This window comes from Meyerozyma guilliermondii, genomic scaffold (assembly GCF_000149425.1).
Source record: "Meyerozyma guilliermondii ATCC 6260 scaffold_2 genomic scaffold, whole genome shotgun sequence".
Classification (NCBI taxonomy): domain Eukaryota; kingdom Fungi; phylum Ascomycota; class Pichiomycetes; order Serinales; family Debaryomycetaceae; genus Meyerozyma; species Meyerozyma guilliermondii.
The window spans coordinates 1,096,154-1,116,269 of record NW_001809799.1 but is presented as its reverse complement, the minus strand read 5'-3'; the positions used below and the strand labels follow the sequence as shown (position 1 = coordinate 1,116,269).

Here is a 20,116-nt window from a genome sequence, read left to right as displayed (position 1 = left end):
CAAAAACACGAGTGCGCAACTTTGCACAGCCTGAATAACAAAAAAAATAGCCAAGACTAACGGGCTGACGACAAAATATTGATCAAGATCGATAGATTTTCTAGTGTTTAACTGATCTGTGTTTCATACAAGAACAGCAAAAGAGCTATATAATCTACTTTTCTTTGGTTCTTGTTTTTTTGCATAACCTTGAAATCAATACTATCCGTTTTTACGTTCACCCATCCTGATATATTGGTGACAAAAAAAATCAACAAGTCTGGAATATCGCTCGTTTTTGATCCAGACATAGCTTAATCCTCGAACCACTACTAAAAAGCAGTCGTTTCCATTTGCCTGTCGCACCCCTCTTTGATCATGGCTCAACGTGATCTCACATATAACAGTCCCAACGTGCCGCAGGACGGCGAACAGAACCCGTTTGCCTCTCCTCAAGATGAGGATCTGTCGTCGTCGTTCGGCTCCAACCATATCTCGTCATCTCAGCTGGACGATACCAACTTTCATTATGGAAAACCGTTCAGTTCATACAATGGTTATTACCTGAAGAATGGCACCTCATCGAATCTTCTTTCTCATGAGACATCGTTGGAGGGAAACAATGCCCAGAACAGTGACAATAACATACAAGTACCATCGGAATATGATAGGTATCCTCTGATGGCAGGTTCCAGGGTAGTCTCTTCCACGTCTCTTTCGTCACACTTGTATCAAAACAAACAGACACCAAAGAGTGATGATACTTCGCTGAGCTCGAACAAGAGCACAAATCCGTTCATTGCGGCCACAGACTTTAGTCCCTTTGGTGGATACCCTGCATCGTCATTCCCGCTTCATATCGACGAAAAGGAACCAGATGATTACCTTCATAACCCAGACCCCATTGCCGATGCTCTGTATGACAAAAACAGATTCATGTATGATTTGAAGAACATGGACCGTCGTTCTATGGGTGGCCTTTTCGGTATCATTTTTCTCGTCATCGCTGTGATTTGTGTGTTTATTCTTTTCCCAGTTCTCACATACTCCGGTGTCGCCGACCATTATACTCCAGAATCATATGAGATATTAACACACTATAAATATCCCATATTGAGTGCTATAAGAACGAGTTTGGTGGATCCTGATACTCCTGATGAGTACCTCACCAGAAAAGTCACTACGGGTACTTGGAAATTAGTGTTCTCGGATGAATTTAATAAAGATGGTCGTACATTTTACGATGGTGATGATCAATTTTTCACCGCTCCAAACTTCCATTATGCTGCTACTCATGATTTGGAATGGTACGATCCAGATGCTGTCTGGACTGAAAATGGTACTTTGAACCTTCGTATGGACGCTTTCAAGAATCATGATTTATTCTATAGATCAGGAATGGTTCAAAGTTGGAACAAAATGTGTTTCACCCAAGGTATGATTGAATTTTCTGCTCAACTTCCCAATTACGGAAATGTTTCAGGTTTGTGGCCTGGTTTGTGGACAATGGGTAACTTGGGTAGACCAGGATATATGGCAACTACAGACGGTGTGTGGCCTTACACCTATGAAGCCTGTGATGCTGGTATTACTGCTAACCAATCCTCTCCTGATGGAATTTCGTACCTTCCTGGTCAACGGTTGCCTCTGTGTGCTTGTAGTGGACTGGACCATCCCAACGTTGGAACTGGTCGTGGAGCTCCCGAAATCGATGCTCTTGAAGCTGAGTATGCTTCAAACTTGAAACTCGGTTTGGCTTCCCAATCTATGCAAATTGCTCCTTTTGACATTTGGTACATTCCTGATTACAATTTTGCTTCCATTAACGACGATACGGTCACTTCAATCAACTCGTATGCCGGAGGTCCCTTCCAACAAGCTGTTTCTGGTGTTACTACACTCAACAATGCGTGGTACGAAAAATACGAAGATCCCAAATTTCAAATGTATGGATACGAGTATCTCAATGACGATGACGATGGTTATTGTACTTGGTATGTTGGTGAGCCAACGTTAACGGTCAAAGCATATGCATTGGGACCCAATGGTAATATTGATTTCCGCCGTATCTCAAAGGAGCCTATGTCTGTCATCATGAATTTGGGTATTTCCAATAATTGGGCATACATCGATTGGCCCTCGCTCAACTTCCCAGTGACGATGAGAATCGACCATGTGCGAGTTTACCAGCCGGAAGATCAAATCAGTGTAACATGCGACCCTGAAGACCATCCAACCTACCAGTACATTCAGGATCATCTCAATGCATACGAAAACGTCAATTTGACATCTTGGGAAGATGCCGGATACTCGTTTCCGAAGAATAAGTTACTTCATGGGTGCTAGTTTATGTATATGTAAAATTATTTAAATTTACCATAGCAGATACTCGTATTCACACCTCCAAATCCAAATGAGTTGCATAAAGCCTTGTTGACGGGCATTTCTTTCGATATGTTGGGGACAAGATCTAGGCTAAAGTCTTGAGCGTCGTCATCAGCATGGTGTCCCGCATTATCTAGGTTAAGTGTAGCAGGTACAGCATTATTTTTGACCGATAAAATCGTGAATATCAGCTCCACGGCTCCAGCTGCTCCAAGAAGATGGCCAGTGGACGACTTGGTAGATGACACAGCAACTCCAGGAGTTTCGTGAAGTGCTTTTTGGATTGCTCGGATCTCTGAACGGTCACCTATAACGGTGGAAGTTGCGTGAGCATTAACATAGTTTATTTCTTCTGGTTGGGTATCCGCCATTTTTAGTGCCATTTTCATGGCTCGATAGGCACCATTTCCATCCTCAGGCGGAGCAGTAATGTGATGGGCATCACCAGCAAGGCCATAGCCCAAGATCTCGGCATATATCGAGGAAGGGTCTACTCCACGATTAAGAGCATGTTCAAGCGATTCTATCATCAAGATTCCGCAGCCCTCTCCGAGCACAAATCCATTTCTGGCGCCATCAAATGGACGACTAGCTTTTTCTGGCTCATCGTTGTAGTTTGTAACCACAGATCGAGCACGAGCAAAGCCGGCGAGAGCGAGAGGGTGGACCAGAGATTCTGTAGCACCAGCCACCATTGCGTCGGCGTAACCGTTTCTTATGAAATTGTAGGCATCACCAATGGCATTTAGTCCCGTAGCACAGGCCGTGGATACGGTATGATTAGGACCTCGTAAGCCAAATTTCATGGAAACATTTCCAGCTGCCATATTGGTGAGTAATTTTGGAATGAACAACGGTTGCACCTTTCGGTAACCTCCGTTGGAAAATGCAATTGAGTTATCATAAATATCGTGAAATGAACCAATTCCGCTGCCAATGGCAACTCCCACATTATCGGCGTTTCCATTGGATGTCCATTTGGCGTCGTCGAGTGCTTCTTGTGTAGCTGCCAATGCATACTGAGTAAAAAGTGCCACTCTTCGAGCATCAGAAACCAGAGGATGATCGGCTGGGTCCCAGCATCCGTCCTTAAGCAGACCACTAGGCACTTTTCCTACCACTTGAGATGGTATTTTGCTCCAGGATTCATCGTAATCTGGAAATATTCGAGTCGAAACCAATCCACTTTCATTGGCCATAAGACGGGTCCAACAGTGCTTGGTGCCTACTCCGAGGGGCGACACCATCCCCAAGCCGGTGATGACAACTCTGGTCATTGGTAGAAGAAGAGTAAATTGGGTTGTCGCTGAACCTCATCGCGGGTGATAGGATGTATGGGGTAAGTGCATAGAGATACTATTGCTCCAATATCCACAGTTGATACACCTCCCACCTCTTTTCGTCGCCCACCACAAAGTTGTATGGGCTGTCGTAGATTCGTTCTGGTATATTTGCAAGTTTGCATAGCGATATCCATTTTTCAAAATCAGTGGTGCCAGTAATATCTTGTAGATTGATGGCCGCTGGTTCGAATTTGGAATCCTGCAAAAAGCGTAGTAACCTTTCCCGCTTGAGATTAGTTGCTGGGTCATATTCTGGCTTCTTTTTTGTGGTTCTTTCGTACTCTTCTTGGTCCAGTAACATGACTTTGAATTGGCGGAAAAGTGACTCCATTAATTTGGACGGTAGGTGCAAATCTGTCAACTCGGGATGTTCCAGTAGAAACTCCTGGTAATGTAGTTTCTTGATTGCCTTCTTGTGCTGCAGTAGAAGGCTGAAAAAAGACTGGGCTTGTGAAGGATATGAACTATCCTCAGTAGGTTCATTCTCAGATACATTTTCTTGTACCCATTCATTATAAAGTTGTTCTCTTTGGTTCTCATCCGTAACTGAAAAGTAACGACTGTCTTGAGCAAAGTCTCCAGCAAGTTCCTCTTTGACAAGAAACCACGGGTCCATCTTATCGATTTTATCACCAAGCGAAGAGAGCATTTCAAGGAACTGTTCACGGTCAGCCACGGGCAAATTGAGGTCAAGATCTAGTGTATCCAGCTCTTCAGAGTCAGAGTCAGAGTCGTCTTCAGAACCGTAACCCTCCAATAAGCTTGGTTTTGCAGCTATTCCTTCTTCTTGAAGAAAACCACGTACCAATGCTTCTGTGGATTCTTGGTCATTTTGAGAGCTTGAAGACCCAGATTCCCAGTCCTCGTTGCTCTCGTTGTCACTTTCCTTGTTGCTTTGAGTAATGACTTCTTCGTTGACACTTTCGTTGTGATTTTCACCTTGGCTGGGGAGATTCGTTTCTGGACTTTTGTTAACTGCTCTTGATTTATTTGCCTTGGGTCCATCATCCACCTTCAATCCCCGAATCTTGGCCATAAGGACTGCCACTTGATCAAAATTCAAACATTTCAAGAACTCGTCTTTGCTGATGGTAGTATCTTCAAACACATCGCTGAGCTGCCAATACGATTTATTTGTTTCCTGGTTGTAGTAGAAGTGTTTGGCGTTGTCTGTGACCACGAGAAACCATTGTCCGTAGGGTATAGGATGGAGAAGCCATGGTTCCATAGCAGGGTGAGACTGGTGAGCCTGAAAGTGAGACAGTGAAATTTGAGAATCAATAAAATAATGAGAGAAATAGTGAGAAATGAGCGAGATATTTCCAGACTTGTTTTAATTTTGACTTGTTTAGACTTTTACTTGTCTACAATAGATATTTGACTTGTCTACTCATGAATCATTAACTTACCAACATATTCACGGACATCTTCATCCGTTTCTTGTCTGGGGTATTATAAGGTTTTGCATCGATTGGAAGCGGTGATGCGAAAGAAGCCAGCCCTTCGTCTTCACCGGGTTCCACAGAGGTCTTTTTGTATTCGAACTGGTCTTCAGTGGCGGTAGTATTTTCCTCGGTTTCTTCGTCATCTTCGTCATCTTCGTCACTATCTTCACCTCTCTTGGACCGCTTGTACAGCTTGCGAATTCTATTCACTGCCAACTCCGATCCCTGATGGAGATTCTTGGCGTGCCGAAGAAGCAAGTCTCGTCGAGAGAACGGGCGTGAGCAGATCCCGCACACAAATGGTTTGAGTTTGTTATGTGTAGAAAGTGTATGACGAGTGAGATGTTCTTCGCGAGTAAACGCTCGATTGCACTGTTTGCAATTATAGATCCGGGAGTTTCCCGACGCTGTTTTCGTGCCATATTTGGCCAGATACTCTTCTTCGTCGCTTATGGACCCGACAGTTGGAGTTGGAGGCGCCTCGGAGCCGGTGGAGGTTTCCAGAATGGAGTCATTTTTGGCTCGAATGGCAGTTTCTGAAGCAGATCTGTTGCGTACTATTGAGGACTTGCCAGAAACGTTCTCTCGGGGTGTAAATTTGTTGTCGTCGACCGCTGAAACTGGTCCAATTGCACTTGGAACAAGCGGCTGAATATGATGGAACCCTGTTCTGGGGCTCTTTTCGGGCATAGGAAGATCACTTGTTTTGTGAGACCGTATCGATGAGTGGCTGACTCTATGGGCAGCTATGTCGACGATAGAAGGGGGTTCGTTCATCAATAGGAAGAAATTTTTGGATTTCGCGGGGACGACAATTGGCCAAGTTCCATATTATATTCGGACCTCCCCCGCCGCCGCTCCCCTCCTCTGCGATGCGCGGAACCTTTGTGTCACCTTCTTCCCCGCAAAAACTGGATTTCAAGGCTGGATTTTTGTGGTTGGTCATCCGTTGTCAATTGCGACCGTACCTTTGATAAAGCTAAAATTTCTTCAAAGGTGGGTGGGGACTGCCTTCATAGTTGGACCCGCCTAATGTCTAACCCCGGTCGCAACTGCAAGCGTGGGGGACACAATTGCGGGGGAGCGGACACTCATCTTAGTTGCCGGTGCAGTGGGTGTAATGAGGGGTAGAGCACTGAGACTAAAGGTGGCTTTTCAGTGCGCTCGATTACTTTGCTATTTCAATGCCGCATTCTACATTGGTGACCAACTTCAAGTTCTAGGCTGAGGCGTTCCCCTCCTCGGCAAAATTGCCGTGCGGCGGTAACCGCTTATTTTTGGCCCACTGCGGCTTTGCATCCAAACCTAGCGAAAGTAGGGCTCGTACATCCGCCATACCCTGTCCATAGTATCTCTTCCCCCGCCCAGGGCGAGTTCGTGTAGGTCTCTTCTCCACTCTTCTTGTAGCTGGTGAGGGATAACATTGTCTGTCCACAGAAGAAGTCTAATTACTTCGAGAAAGACATGGCCGTTGATGAGCTCGGAGTCCTTGGTGGATCGCAACCATTTTTCGATACTGTTTAACAGCTTGAGACAGAGTATGTTCACCTGCTTGCCATGAAGTCTCACTGGACGGCTACGCATTCTCCTCAAGGCTTGGTAAGCTTGATACAAGATCACCAACGACGGAGAAATCGATACCACTCCGAACACCAATTGCTGCGATTTGAGAAGCTTGTCAATGCCACTAATAGCAACGGCGCCATCAACCTTGGTTTTCTGGATCTGGATGAGGAGAGCCCGTACTAACGATCCTTTGATCACCGCTTTGAATGGACTGCGTAAATCTTGCTCGTATCTCAGCATTAACATGGTGAGATTTCCATTGGTGATGGCATGATGAATTTCTTGCTGAACCTGAGCTCCGTCTTTCTTTTCGTAGTCCACCACATAGTCGACCACCATTCTTTCCAACAGATCAAGGTCAGATTGTAACGACTCTTTTGTGGTGATACTAAGGTCGCTTCCGTCATCATGGCGCAATACACTCATCATATTGGAAATAGGTTTGATCACCCAGTTGTTCCAGAACCCAACCACTGTTTCCACAAAATTGAGCTGAAACCACTGTAAGATGTCCCGCCAGTTATGGTACGCTTTGAAAGCAGCTGCTGGTCCAAAGTTGATAGCCAATGCCAACCCGGGCCACCAACGAGTGTAGAATCCGGGAGGTGCTGTGTTCTTGGTGTCGCTTTCTTTCTCGAATTCAACCAATTGACGAAGTACATTATTAATTCGTTTTGAGGCACTTTCGTCTTTTTTGGTGATATCCAATATCGACTCGGCGGCTCCAAGTAACTTGTCAATATTGATCTCTGTGATTGACTGGGGATTTTCTTGTGGAACTGTATTCAACAACTCGCCTATGGTTCGTGCGTAACGATCCATACGATGACGAATATCACGACGGTTCCTTCTAACATCCTTAGCCGCTACGCTGTATGGAATGTGGTAGACAGCTGAAATCATGTTTATAGGTCCCAGTTGCTTCTCAAGCATCATAGAAGGCGATACCTTGTGGATTGCCGCTTTTATACTGTTAACGGCTTTGAGAACAAAATCTCTCATCTCTTCGTAGGCATGGTAAACACTATTGTCTTCCTCCACAGAAGAACGAGCCTGTGTTTCCACACGCAAAGGTTTGGGGTCAAAAGTCGACCAAGTAGTCATGAGTCGTGCTGGAGAAGTTTGCAAAAAATACAACATTTTACTGGATGTGGAATAATGGAGTCCGTCCCAATAACTCAATTGATTCAGCGAATCTAGTGTCCGTGAAATAAATGTCCGAGATAAATGGCTGTAAACCAAAAGAAGCAGGTAATAGTTTACGAGGGACGTGACAGTGTCATTTTGTAAGAATCCTTGTTCATTAGCCACAGTATCAGAAATCTCCAATAGTTTAGCAATGTCGATATTTGACAATGCAACGCTTCCCAGCTCAATGCCTAGAAGGCTGTATAGCTTTTGAAGTACTGAACGAGACGTTGCATCCAATTGGGACGATTCGACATCGGCCGATACAAACTCATTTGTCAAGGAATGCAACTGGCTAAAGAGTTCAGCAATTCGAGCCGATAAAGGGTCCGACATAACAAGTGAAGTGTATGGAGTTGAATGTGATGTCCAAATCTATAATGATCCCTGTGTTAATCTGAGCGAAGTAGAGTTCGCAATCAAGATTTGCGAATTCGCAACTTTGTCGCCGCACTACAATTATCAAATATGCTACCATTACAGTATGTATCTTTCTCCGTCATTTCATGCTCAGATCACTCTTCTACTCCTCCTCCTTCTTCTCGTCTAAAACCCCCAGCTTCTTGATGAGCTCGTCGATTTCTTGTTCTCTCCAGATTCTATGCGTCACTTCATCGGTGGCAGGTCCTCGAGTAGCTTCATTTCCCGTAGACTCGGGTGCACTCTCAGCTTTATTCAACGACAAAGTTGCAAATTCCAACTTCTCACCGTTCAAGTTCTGGCTATCCATGGTCTTCAGTAACACCTTCACTGCTAGCTGACATGCCTCTTCCAACGACAAATCGTCCTTGTAGTCCTTCTTCAACAACGTTTGCGCTGCAGAGTTGTTGGCTCCAATACTGGTGGCTCTCCATCCAGAATAGTTACCGGATGGGTTGGAAGTGAAGAGCTGGAATTGGTACTTGTCATCATAACCAGCGTAAAGGAAACTTACACCGAACGGACGCAATCCTCCATGTTGAGTGTATCCCTGCTTGATGTCACATACTCGTTTGATCAACATCTCACATGGCATCTGTTCATTGTAGGTCTTGAGGTATTTCTGGGCAGCGTACCGCGCATGGTTGACCAAGATAGAAGCATCGGCGGTCATTCCTGCGACAGCAGCAATCATGTTATCGTTAAGTGCGTACAATTTCTCTGCGGATCCATCGTCATCTAACAATTTGGACGTGAATTTCTTCTCACAAGCTAACACAACGCCGTCTTTTGCCAAAATACCAATGGCAGTTCCCGCCAAGGAAATGGCTTCCTGAGCATATTCGACCTGGTAGAGTCTTCCCTCGGGTGAGAAGATGGTCGTTCTGGAGTCGTACCTTCTAGACATACTTGGGCAGCTATTTGGTAACGGTAGTAAAGACAGTGGTGGCGACGACTCGGTGCGACTTCCCTATAGTAGGCGTGCGCGTACCGCCAGGACCAAGTGCGGTTGCAAGTTTGGATTTTGAACCGCAGGTTTGGAAATATATTCATTCTAGAAGGAGCACGGGAAAAGTCGTTTGTTCCATTTTTACAAGTATTTTGTGTTTAGGAGTGGTCTGCGAGTGCTGTCTGTTATTTTCACAGCTTTTGGTCTGATTTGGGTTGAACTGCTTTCACCTGAAGTGAATTGAACATCGTCTTTGAGACTTTTCAACATTTTTAGAAACAACCAATTGTCTTTGTTGTCTCCCGTTGGTCTCAGTAAAGCTTGAAAAGTTCAGCTTTCTGCCATGAAAATATTCGTTAGTTCCCTCGATGCTCCTGTGGGATACACAACACCTAAATTCCCATCACTATATTGGCCCTTAGGCTCACAAACCGCTCAGTACCAACGACTGTTCTTGTACTACCTGTATGATGTATGGAAGTTCACCGTGTTCTGGTTCTTGATTTTGTTTGGAGGAATACATGCGATAGCTGCAACCATGGCAATCTTCAATCAAAATTTCAGCTTGTATCGACACAAAATTTCCGCCTATAAGCTCAATGTTTTTTGGGCCGTGCTGATATTTGTCACATACCTAGTGATAGGTTTGGTGCAGGGCCTTGCTAGCGGAGCCGTCATAGGATTGCTTCTACAGGCTATTTATCATGCTGGTTCACTTACCATGAGTACTTGGATTCCCTTTACTTGGAGCGCAGTGGGAACTGTGTTTCTCGTATGTATGGGATATCTGACGAGTTCCATAATACTATAGGCTGGACCATCATTCTATATAATTTACGAAGATACGATAATGCATAATTCACAATTTTGGCACTTTACGTTATTTATCTGCGAAATTCTCATTTTTTACAATCAATGTCATTCCTAGCCTGTCCCATATTGTGCCACCAATTCGTTTCTACGATAGGTAGCGATGACTCCTGCAAGTCCGCACGGATCTCCTTGGCCACACAAGCCCTAGATATCATGGATCACTATCATCTGGTGAACCCACAAGCTCATATGTTGGTGGACTACTTGAAACAAAATCAAATCACCACCAAATATTCCACACATTGGCTCGATCATACGGCTTCCAAAGCGGAAACTCGCTCAGATTCACTCTATGGTGTACTTCTCAATAGTCAATCGCCCTCAGAAACCTATAATTGCACAATGGAATTACTCTCGATTTACACGATTCAGAACCGTTTCGGCCAAGCCCTTACGCTTTTGCAAAGCTACGGATCCTCTGCTGGGTTTTCTACTGATCCCACAACCACAGAACAGATCACAAATCACAAGTATCTTCAATATCTTTTATTTTCGTATGTGATATCTGTGTACAAGCACGTATGGTTTGAAGACGTGGAGGACGAAGTTTCAAATGATGTCCCTATAACCATCTCTCCACATAAGAATCTCGAGACGTATCTCAAGCGGGCTAACTATTTTTACAACAAGAAACGTCTGCTTTTAACGGAAGATGCTGAACGGGAAATACGGTGCTATTGGTTATTGCGGTGGATGTCAACTTTAGTTTCTTTCAGCCAGGGAATGGTGGAAAAGTTTCTTGAAGAATTCACCCTGGTGTCAGAGTCGTCCAGCATAATCCATCCTTATAATTGTATGGAACTTGATGGTTTCTCATTGAAAGAACCACTTCTTCTTGCTCATGGATTGAGCGTTTCGATGATGAGACCATTCTCGGTTGCCTTACATTTGGATGATAAACTTGCCGATCTCTATAGCAACACCAGCTCCACAAACCAAATTATGACATATCTTGTGCTACTCAAAGACTCACAGTTTGCGGAGGTACACAAGCTTCTTCGTTCTGAGTCGTTCAAACACACTATTGAATTGCATGGCGGATTTGCCCTTCCAGATTCATTTCTTACACGTTTACAGCACTCAATTACTTTCAAAGTGTTCATTCTAGTTATCCAAACCGTCAAAAGAATACCCAGGACCAAAATGCTAGCTATCATGGGCCATGAAGACAATGCTGGAACAACCAAGCTTTTGCTTCTGATGCTCACCATCTTAGGACTGGCTCACTTTGGGGTGGGTTATAATACATCGGGTGACTATTTCTATAATACAAGGCAAACCCAAGTTCCGTTGGAGCAAGAGGTCGACAGGTTGGCCCAGAGCCTCGAAGGTGAGGCGATGTCTGCTGTGGTCAATGCAGCACTTTTGGAAAAGATCCATCGTACTTAATTTTGGAGGGTTCGAACAAGATTCATCATGAACATTCGAGCCGAAGTGGCATCGAACTTGAGACTCAGAATGTCCAAAAGCTGGGTTTCGTTGTTTTCAATGTGGTCGGTTATCTTTTTCATCAACGCACAAGTGATCATCAACACATATACCCCACAATCGTCTTCATTGGGCTGTTGGTCACATACCATCTTTGTGATTTCCACTTTACGGGTCTTGGTTCCTATTTCGATGCGCTTGGCAAGCGCTTCCAACAATTCATCATTGGTATCGTCGGCCGAATCGTAGACATAAAGCCGGCTGCTTCTATACGAATATACACACAAGAGCCAGTGGTCTCCCGTATTGACCGCTTCCAAGTCGGTTTCTTGGAAGTCTTCGATATCATTGAGAGGCAAGAAAACATAGTCGGTGTCTTTTGTGGGGATTAACGATGATAAATCGTCCAGCAGTGGGAAGTGAACAAGAAGCTGAACGATCGATGGAAACACCAAACTCGTTCGAGGAGCAAGATGGGTATGGGTGAGCCACTCGAAAATGAAGGCTATATTGTTGTCATTGAGCCAATTCCCCGGAAGCAAGAGTCCCAAGTCGTCTTTAAATAAAGCTATCGAGTGATAGTGAAGAATTTTCGACCCCACACTTTGGGAAACGATGTCGTCTCTAATTGACTTGAACCCAATGTGGGCCTTTTTTTGTTTCTTCTTGCCTTTTTTCGTCTGTCTCAGTTGTGGAGGATCTTCTACTGTGGGTAACTGCTCGAGAAAGTCGAACCCGGTCGTTTTCATTTTTTTTTGTTATCACCACCAGTTTGGAAATTTTCACTCTGCGAACTCTCAAGTTTTATGTGGAAACAGTTTATTCGGCCACTATCGGCGGGTCGAAGGGCATGTCGGTACGGTCAGCCTACCCACGAAACACGCTCACACTCCGTAGGAGCAGGAGAAATCACCCCAGGAATATCAGCATTGGAATATTACCAAAGACGGATGGTGCTTGCCAGTAAGCTTCCCAAAAAATCCATTGCAGTTTTGGTGGGGAACAACGTCAAGTATGCTTCCGGTGCTGTGTTCTACGACTTTCAGCAAAACAATGATTTGTACTATCTAACAGGGTGGCTCGAGCCAAACTCTGTGGCTATCATTGAAAAAGTCCGCGATAACGGCAACGACGATGATGTGGTTTTGCATATGTTGGTGCCCGAGTCTGCTCCAGCACAAGAGCTCTGGGAGGGTGCACGTAGTGGTACCGCTGGAGCGTATGAGGTGTTCAATGCGGATGAAACTGCCCCAATTGACGATTTTGAAATGTACGTTTCCAAGCTCATCGCACGCAATGATTACGTTTATTACGATGATCCCAACAAAAGTTCCAAGTCCATGTTTGCTCTGTACTTCAGTGCTCCCCAGCCCAAGTACCCCATGCAGAGAATACTAGACCAGCACCTGAAATCAGTGAGATCCTTAACAAATCTTGTGGCTCGACAGAGAGCCGTCAAGTCTGCGAGCGAAATCGCAGTTATGGCCAAGGCAGGTGCTGCCTCCAGTTCTGCCATAGATAAGTGTATGGCTATGACCAACGAGCTCCAGACAGAAAACGAGCTTGCTAAACTCTTGGAGTACCAGTTTGTTCGCCATGGCTGTGAAAAACATGCCTATATTCCGGTGGTGGCCTCGGGCAATAATGCGCTCACCATCCATTACACTAGAAATGACGATGTTCTTAAAAAAGACCAACTAGTGTTCATTGACGCTGGAGGGAAACTCGGAGGATACTGTGCGGACATTTCTCGTGGCTGGCCTGTGGGCAAATTCACCCAACCTCAGAAAGATATCTACAGTGCAGTTCTAGCTGTGAACAAATCCGTCATAGCAAAATGTTCGCCTGGAATTTCTCTCCAGGAACTTCATAATGTGTCAGTGGAACATTTGAGTCAGGAATTGAAGAATCTTCCTGGCTTTAGTGGTGTTTCCCACAGCCAAATTGCAAACAAACTTTACCCTCATTATATAGGCCACCATTTGGGATTGGATCTACACGATGTTCCAACCATATCCCGCCATCAAGGACTCGTACCTGGAAACGTTGTAACCGTGGAACCAGGCTTGTATATACCAGAGAGTTCTCAATGGCCCAAATGGTACCATGGCATCGGGGTTCGTGTGGAAGATAATGTTGCGATTACAAGCAATGGTCACCAAGTATTGACCAACGCAGCTAAAGAGATCAAAGACATAGAGCGCCTCACAGGTAATAGTTAATATATACACGGACCATACTTAGCGACCCACATTCAACAACAACGAGTTCTTTTGGTCTTCATCTTTGCCTCCTCCTGGCAAGTACAGCACATTAGGCAGACCGGCTAACGTGGCTGCGATCTCTTTGGAGGCCTCCAAACGTCTGATCATCAAGAGACCATCTCCGGCCTTCGCCAATGCCTTGGAAACCGTCTCGGCACTTTCGGCTTCACCTTCAGCACGAATGATATTGGCATTACGTTCTTGTTCTGCCTTCTCCACCAAGTATTTGGCTCTTTCAGCGTCCTGCTGAGCAATTTGCTTCTGCTCCACCGCCTTGGTAAACTCCTTTCCGAACGTCATGTGGGTGATCGAAACATCCTCAAGCCTAATGTTGAACTCGTTTGCTCTGCGAGATAACTCCTGACGAATTCGGGCCGATACCACTTCACGCTGTGTGATTAACTCAGCAGCGTCAAACTGGGCTACAATCGACTTTAATATTTCATTTCCAATGGCTGGAAGCACTCTTTCATCATAATCCAAACCAAGCGATTGGTAGATTTTGGGCAAGTTCATCACCTCGGGACGGTGCAAAACACGCAACGTCAACGAAACGTTTTGAAGATCTTTTGATCCGGTGGTGGTTGCAATGGTCTTGGGTTTCGTTCTGACATCGTAAACAATGGCTTTTTGGAGCCATGGTATCAAAAAGTGAGTTCCCTCTCCAATCACCTGTTGTTGAACACCACTAAGACGATCAAAAATCACGGCTCTTTTTCCTCCCTCCACATCATAGATGGCAGACTGGCCGAGGGTGACGGCAACACCTACAGGAATGGCAATTCGGGATAATCTTTCAGCAAACTTGGACATGGTGTAGTGGCAAAGAAACGAGGAGATTTATTGAGAAGGAGTGCACAGGAGACTAGAAGCAGGAACGGGAAGATGTGGAGACTGGGCAGTATAAAATTGGGAAATTACTGTAGATACTTGCTGTAGAAGCACCGGTTTCTTTAGACCAAGGTTAATTAGTTTGTGCAAACTCTTAAACTCTATATTATACATGCTAATTGTCAATAAAATAGACAAGGGTCCAGGCGGCTCCTGCCGCTACCGATCCTATAATTACCATCTGAAACCCTTCCAACACCTTCTTGCTGGTACCACAGTCATCACCCAATGATATTGACGTTTTAACGTAACCAAAAATGAACAATGTGATCAACATAACTATCACCGACACAAGCAATCCTGTACGTACCACCGAACAGAAGAAATATGGAATAAGGGGAACGAAACCTCCCAAGAAGTAACCCAGACCAATGGTCAATGCCGAAGTGAGCTCACGTCCATCGGCTGGTTCATCCAAACCTTTACCGAACCTGATGATAAAGTCGATGAGATTCTTAGGTTTGGAATCCAAGTCCTTAAGAAATGATGCAATAGTTTGTTCCGAGGCACCCACCTCAAACATGATTTCAGCCGCTTCCTGGTTGATCAGCTCAGGTTTCTTGAAAAACCCAAGTTTCTCTTTTTTGACCTGCGCATGGTAGTATTCCGATTCGGACCTCGCGGCCAAGTATCCACCAAGACCCATAGAAATGGCTCCCGACACCAACTCGGCCAATCCACCAGTGATAACAAGCTTGGTGTCTCCAAGCGATGACAATCCTGCTGTCAATGCAAACGGAACTGTCAACCCGTCCGATAACCCAATTATAATATCTGACATCACCCGTGGGTCAAATTTGTTGAAAAATCCTTCATCTTCTGAATCGTAGTCATTGTTTTCCACATTACTTTTGGCTGTTTCAATCGCTCTCTCTTCATTAGCTCTAGCTGAAGCCCGATCTTGGCCTTCTATTGATCCGTAAGGAGACTGGCCCGACTCCAAAAGTCCATTTACGCGCTCCAACTCGTCATCCAGACGTGATTTTTGAAAGTAGCTAGCTACCTGGTTCTTTATGGCCACCACAGACATGGAAAAGTTGATTGTTTGGCGATGGTCCTGATGCAAAAAACCGAGCGGCGTGGACTGCATCGCCCAGGTTTATCTCTGCGCGCGTATGCCGGACTCGCACTCTGCTGACAGATGCGCGGGCTCTGCTTGGCTGGGCAGAGCGGGGAGCAGAGCGCCAAAAGACAATAAGAAAGAGCCACAGCCGTCAATGGAGAGATGACGCGGAGACGGAACATTGGATATGGGGACTAAATACACTTGATTGAGAAGTGGATTCAATATGTAAGTCATGTGATTTCTTGTATAGTATACAGGCTTGGAACCGTTTTCTTTCCGGCAGGTAAACCTTCTTGTTTCCTGCAGACATGCCATCGTAAATCATCGGTGCATTTCTCTTCTCCATTACTCTCCCCATGGAAACGCTCTACATACGCAATTTGAACGAAAAAGTATCGGTCAACACGCTTCGACGACTGCTTGAGAGCATCTTCGCCAAGTTTGGTGAGGTGCTTCAAATCACCGCCAATAAAAATATCAAAATGAAAGGACAAGCATTCGTCACCTTTGCCAATAAACTGCAATCAGCAGCAGCTATGGAGAAACTACAACTGTACGAGCTCTTCCAGAAACCAATTGAGATATCCTATGCCAAAAAAAACTCAGACCAGTATTTTATTGCTGTCAAGAAAGATACCGAAACTGTAGAAAAACGTAAGAATGAGAAGGCTAAGAGGGAACTGACACTGGCAAATAAACGAAAAGTTCAAAATGATGAGCCAGATTTTGCTGCTGCTCCAGAACCGATCAAGAAGAAGATAAAGATAGAAGATTGGAAGCTGCTTCCACCAAATAATGTGCTTTTGCTCCAGAACACTACAGTCGACCTGAACGATGTACTTCAAGCATTTTTCGGATCTTTTCCTGGCTTTATCAACACAAGGTTTGTCAAAGCTCTTAACTTGTCCTTCATTGAGTTTGAGTCAGAAGAGCTTTCAACAAAATGCTTACAGGGCACTACCAAAGAAGATATTCTGAAACTTGGTCCAGAGGCTGTATTGACCTACGCCAAGAAATGATAATGACGAGACGCAGACGATAATGAATAGTGAAATAGATAACACGAAGCAGTACCTTTTATCTTGCAGCTCTACAACTTTCAATGTGTTCGTACTATTACATTTAAGCTAAATCATATTTTTTTTTTTCATTTTTTGTTTAGAAACTGATGTTTTTCGCTCTTAGTATTTCTCTTAAGCGATTGACTTCCAGCTCTAAATCTGACTTTTCTCCCATCAACTTCTCCACCTTGTCTTCCAACTGAGACATACGTTCCATTTTACGAGCACGAGACCGACGAGCGGCTTCAGTGTTCTTGGCTCTCTTCAACAGAATAGGGTCTGTGGATTCAGTAGCAACTGGAGGTAAAGGCTGGGATCTTTGCTTCTTGGAGTACGTAACACATCCCAAGTGATCAACCTTAGTCGATGACCTCGAGGGTTTCAAAGTTTCATTGTCCAAAACGGGTGTTGGCAATGAGGACGATGTCTTTGGGGTGAATAGCTGGTCCTGCACATTCATAGAAGATACAGTAGACGATTCAACCTCTGAGAACATTCTCTTGCGGCTTGGCTGCGCAAAATCTTTTAGCTCAGAAAGATTGATGTCTTCATGAGTTACCAAGCTCAGTTCAGGAACCGAAGTCTCTTCGGATTCATCACCAAACAAGGCAACCCAATCATCCAGCAGGTTCACCTTAGCACCGTCCATAATGAGGTCAAGCTCATCAAACATAGGAGTGTGATCTTGGACGTCATTGCCCTCTAAGGTGGTACTAAACACGGAGTCTAATACCGAGGACTGGACGTGAAGTGGTGAAGCGTCAAAATCACCACCAATGCCTCCCATGGCTTCGATTACAGGAGGGAGGTGGGAGTTTAACTCTTCGCTATTTTCTGACGCTTTCATGGCAAGCATTTGGCTGCCCAAAGTACGATCAGAAGTAGCAGACGCAGAATTGAAAACATCGGCAGATTCGAATGAATCTCCGGTTAAAATCATAGGGTTAGCAGCAGACATTGTAAAAACAGGTGACAATGTAATAATAGTTTCAGTAGTAGTGGTAAAATTCAAAACTTTCTTAGTTTCTCTAATAGGGACGCCATTGCGGACTTAGCCGTTTTCTTTCATATCAACATTTTCAAATAATTTATTAACAACAACACGGGGATGTAATTAAATGTTCTAATTTCTTTGGAGAAATACAACTTTAATAACTTTTTCCTTCGTAAACCTTTCGATTACAAATTTAAGCACACATTTTTACTCTTTCGTCTATATTTGGGCAATCAAGTAAAAAATAAAATAAAATCTGAAACAGCTGTTGTTGTTGATAAAGATGAGAGACAAGTGCGAACGATCTCCTTTTATGTATCGTGAAAATTTTTTCGCTCCTGCCTCCCCCTCACTAAAATGCGCACAAACCTAATCGGGCAGGACTGAGATTTACCGATGCCAGCCGCACACGTACATTGCCTGCGTAAAATATGGTATATTAATAATTCGCGACGTGAGTCATAGATAGGGTTGATTTCGTATTCAGCCTCACAGCATGTGTTCGTTGGAGTGATAGAGGGGTTTAGAGATAACTACAGTTTCCAAAGCTTGAAATTGATTGCAAATGCGTTGCACTTAGGGCTGGAGCCCATGCGTATTTGCGCAATTTGTGCATGCCGTTACCGGAAAGATAACCAAGCCGCAACCGGAGTTTTTTTTGTCAGCCGCACGGCCCGATTACTTCTTGAACGTCTTTTGCAACCATGTTGACTTCTTACCCTGTGGTTTTTGAGTATCATCTGGAAGCTGCCCCCGGTTCGATTCTAATTGGATTTCAGGCAATTCTGTAGTTTCTTTCGCATTGACCAATTTGGTGTCGATAAAGGGACCAGATGCATCACCGTCGGTAACTTCCCAAAGTAGAACAATATTTTCGTTACTCCCAAACTCTCCATGTTCGTCTAACCTAGTGTTGTTGGCCAGAAATGAAAATTCGAGCTTTTTGAAAGGAGGGTAGGCCACCTTAAGGTGGTAATTTTCTTTGTATGCTGGCAAGATGTAGTGGTCGAGTTCCTTGAGAATTTGTCCAAACTTAGAATCGGCTGCAAATGCCAATTGAAGCAATGATCTGTCGGGAAACTTGATACGAACAGAGTACGATTGTGGTTTGCGAGCTTGTTTGGGAGCCTTTCTAGCTGCGGAATCCTGAATTAGCTTGTGGTACTTTTGTGCTTGGGTCACCGTCATGTCGTAGTCATCGTCAGAATTTTCATAAATGTAGCGTTTATCCGAGGGTATGAAATACTCGGCGCTTTCTGGTTTTTGCAGGTTATTTTGGGATGTAGGCTGCGCCACTGGATTTGGCTCGACATGGGTCGTATGGTCTACTCGACTCGAAACGCTGGAAATGCTTGGTTGGGGTGGTTGATCAACGAACCGGTTCAGTGGCGCTTGTTTGGAAATAGTTTCATTTTCGTTGGAGTTAGCTTCATCTACTGGTTCTTGTCTTGTTTCTGAAAGCTCTCTTTCTTGTGCACTTTGTCTCTCCCTCTCCACTCTTTCCAACTCACGACGTTCGTTCCACTTTTGTTGCTCTTCAAGTTGCTTCTTGACAATCTCCTTCTGCTTCAAGACTGTTTCATGGTTATCCACCCTTGAGTAACTCAAACGTATCACCAAGCTGGAAACATCCAAACCAATAATCGAGTTGAGACGAACCGTAGTAAACCTCTCATCCAAGCTACTCAACTGTGTGTTGACAACAGAAAGTTTCATATAGTAGCCAGGAACCTCCATGAGATCAACATTGTTCGATTTTTCCATGCTTTCAACTAGCTTTACTAGCATGATGTTTGCCGGTACCGTCAGTATGAACGTATGAGTTTTATTGTCTGGAAATACAACCATAAGCTTCACATTTACATTTTTATCCTTGGAATCCCCCACACTTTGCACCAGTAACGTCAATCTCGAATTATTGGCCAAATTGGCTAGACGAATTGGAAGCAGACTGTCGAGTCGTTTGCCATTGTAGTGAAGTTCTCCACGCATGTTTGAATCTATTTTGTACTTTTGCATGCATATGTTGGTAAGCTGGTGTACAGTATCGCTTTTGCGGGCTTCAACTCGCTTGGTTATGTTGCCGTACACAACATTGAATGATGCAGACATGTTGCAAGGATTGGAGAAAGCGGCAAACTTGAGGTGCGGCCTCATCACGAGCTGTATCACGTGACCGAGGCTTGACTTAACTTAACTACCGGTCCGCCGGTGATGACCATATATAAAGGGGGGCAATTTGCGGAAATTAGTACACCTATAAA

The 20,116-nt window shown here is 44.5% G+C and overlaps 15 protein-coding genes across 15 annotated transcripts; 5 read left to right on the top strand and 10 right to left on the bottom strand. All coding sequences in view use genetic code 12, as the record gives it.

Moving 5' to 3' along the window:
* Positions 1-357: 357 nt before the first annotated feature.
* On the top strand, positions 358-2,325 carry SKN2 (Skn2p; the record flags this gene model as incomplete). Its single annotated transcript, XM_001486104.1, has 1 exon — positions 358-2,325. The coding sequence occupies one exon, from the start codon at positions 358-360 to the stop codon at positions 2,323-2,325; it is 1,968 nt and encodes a 655-aa protein (XP_001486154.2).
* Positions 2,326-2,342: 17 nt separating this feature from the next.
* CEM1 (fatty acid synthase) lies at positions 2,343-3,641 on the bottom strand (the record flags this gene model as incomplete). Its single annotated transcript, XM_001486103.1, has 1 exon — positions 2,343-3,641. One exon carries the CDS (start codon positions 3,639-3,641, stop codon positions 2,343-2,345), a length of 1,299 nt encoding a protein of 432 aa, XP_001486153.2.
* A 79-nt stretch (positions 3,642-3,720) lies between these two features.
* On the bottom strand, positions 3,721-4,935 carry PGUG_01823 (uncharacterized protein; the record flags this gene model as incomplete). Its single annotated transcript, XM_001486102.1, has 1 exon — positions 3,721-4,935. The coding sequence occupies one exon, from the start codon at positions 4,933-4,935 to the stop codon at positions 3,721-3,723; it is 1,215 nt and encodes a 404-aa protein (XP_001486152.2).
* A 172-nt stretch (positions 4,936-5,107) lies between these two features.
* TRY4 (Try4p) lies at positions 5,108-5,929 on the bottom strand (the record flags this gene model as incomplete). Its single annotated transcript, XM_001486101.1, has 1 exon — positions 5,108-5,929. The coding sequence occupies one exon, from the start codon at positions 5,927-5,929 to the stop codon at positions 5,108-5,110; it is 822 nt and encodes a 273-aa protein (XP_001486151.2).
* Positions 5,930-6,457: 528 nt separating this feature from the next.
* PGUG_01821 (uncharacterized protein) lies at positions 6,458-8,242 on the bottom strand (the record flags this gene model as incomplete). The annotated part of the gene is made up of 1 exon (XM_001486100.1): positions 6,458-8,242. One exon carries the CDS (start codon positions 8,240-8,242, stop codon positions 6,458-6,460), a length of 1,785 nt encoding a protein of 594 aa, XP_001486150.2.
* Positions 8,243-8,429: 187 nt separating this feature from the next.
* PRE9 (proteasome core particle subunit alpha 3) lies at positions 8,430-9,233 on the bottom strand (the record flags this gene model as incomplete). Its single annotated transcript, XM_001486099.1, has 1 exon — positions 8,430-9,233. The coding sequence occupies one exon, from the start codon at positions 9,231-9,233 to the stop codon at positions 8,430-8,432; it is 804 nt and encodes a 267-aa protein (XP_001486149.2).
* Positions 9,234-9,618: 385 nt separating this feature from the next.
* On the top strand, positions 9,619-10,086 carry PGUG_01819 (uncharacterized protein; the record flags this gene model as incomplete). The annotated part of the gene is made up of 1 exon (XM_001486098.1): positions 9,619-10,086. One exon carries the CDS (start codon positions 9,619-9,621, stop codon positions 10,084-10,086), a length of 468 nt encoding a protein of 155 aa, XP_001486148.2.
* A 104-nt stretch (positions 10,087-10,190) lies between these two features.
* PGUG_01818 (uncharacterized protein) lies at positions 10,191-11,537 on the top strand (the record flags this gene model as incomplete). Its single annotated transcript, XM_001486097.1, has 1 exon — positions 10,191-11,537. The coding sequence occupies one exon, from the start codon at positions 10,191-10,193 to the stop codon at positions 11,535-11,537; it is 1,347 nt and encodes a 448-aa protein (XP_001486147.2).
* On the bottom strand, positions 11,534-12,325 carry ULP1 (Ulp1p; the record flags this gene model as incomplete). Its single annotated transcript, XM_001486096.1, has 1 exon — positions 11,534-12,325. One exon carries the CDS (start codon positions 12,323-12,325, stop codon positions 11,534-11,536), a length of 792 nt encoding a protein of 263 aa, XP_001486146.2.
* A 57-nt stretch (positions 12,326-12,382) lies between these two features.
* On the top strand, positions 12,383-13,798 carry PGUG_01816 (aminopeptidase; the record flags this gene model as incomplete). Its single annotated transcript, XM_001486095.1, has 1 exon — positions 12,383-13,798. The coding sequence occupies one exon, from the start codon at positions 12,383-12,385 to the stop codon at positions 13,796-13,798; it is 1,416 nt and encodes a 471-aa protein (XP_001486145.2).
* An 18-nt stretch (positions 13,799-13,816) lies between these two features.
* Positions 13,817-14,653, bottom strand: PGUG_01815 (prohibitin subunit; the record flags this gene model as incomplete). Its single annotated transcript, XM_001486094.1, has 1 exon — positions 13,817-14,653. One exon carries the CDS (start codon positions 14,651-14,653, stop codon positions 13,817-13,819), a length of 837 nt encoding a protein of 278 aa, XP_001486144.2.
* Positions 14,654-14,846: 193 nt separating this feature from the next.
* Positions 14,847-15,821, bottom strand: CCC1 (Ccc1p; the record flags this gene model as incomplete). Its single annotated transcript, XM_001486093.1, has 1 exon — positions 14,847-15,821. One exon carries the CDS (start codon positions 15,819-15,821, stop codon positions 14,847-14,849), a length of 975 nt encoding a protein of 324 aa, XP_001486143.2.
* A 332-nt stretch (positions 15,822-16,153) lies between these two features.
* PGUG_01813 (uncharacterized protein) lies at positions 16,154-16,816 on the top strand (the record flags this gene model as incomplete). The annotated part of the gene is made up of 1 exon (XM_001486092.1): positions 16,154-16,816. The coding sequence occupies one exon, from the start codon at positions 16,154-16,156 to the stop codon at positions 16,814-16,816; it is 663 nt and encodes a 220-aa protein (XP_001486142.2).
* Positions 16,817-16,955: 139 nt separating this feature from the next.
* Positions 16,956-17,816, bottom strand: GCN4 (amino acid starvation-responsive transcription factor; the record flags this gene model as incomplete). Its single annotated transcript, XM_001486091.1, has 1 exon — positions 16,956-17,816. The coding sequence occupies one exon, from the start codon at positions 17,814-17,816 to the stop codon at positions 16,956-16,958; it is 861 nt and encodes a 286-aa protein (XP_001486141.2).
* Positions 17,817-18,530: 714 nt separating this feature from the next.
* On the bottom strand, positions 18,531-20,009 carry PGUG_01811 (uncharacterized protein; the record flags this gene model as incomplete). The annotated part of the gene is made up of 1 exon (XM_001486090.1): positions 18,531-20,009. One exon carries the CDS (start codon positions 20,007-20,009, stop codon positions 18,531-18,533), a length of 1,479 nt encoding a protein of 492 aa, XP_001486140.2.
* Positions 20,010-20,116: the final 107 nt, after the last annotated feature.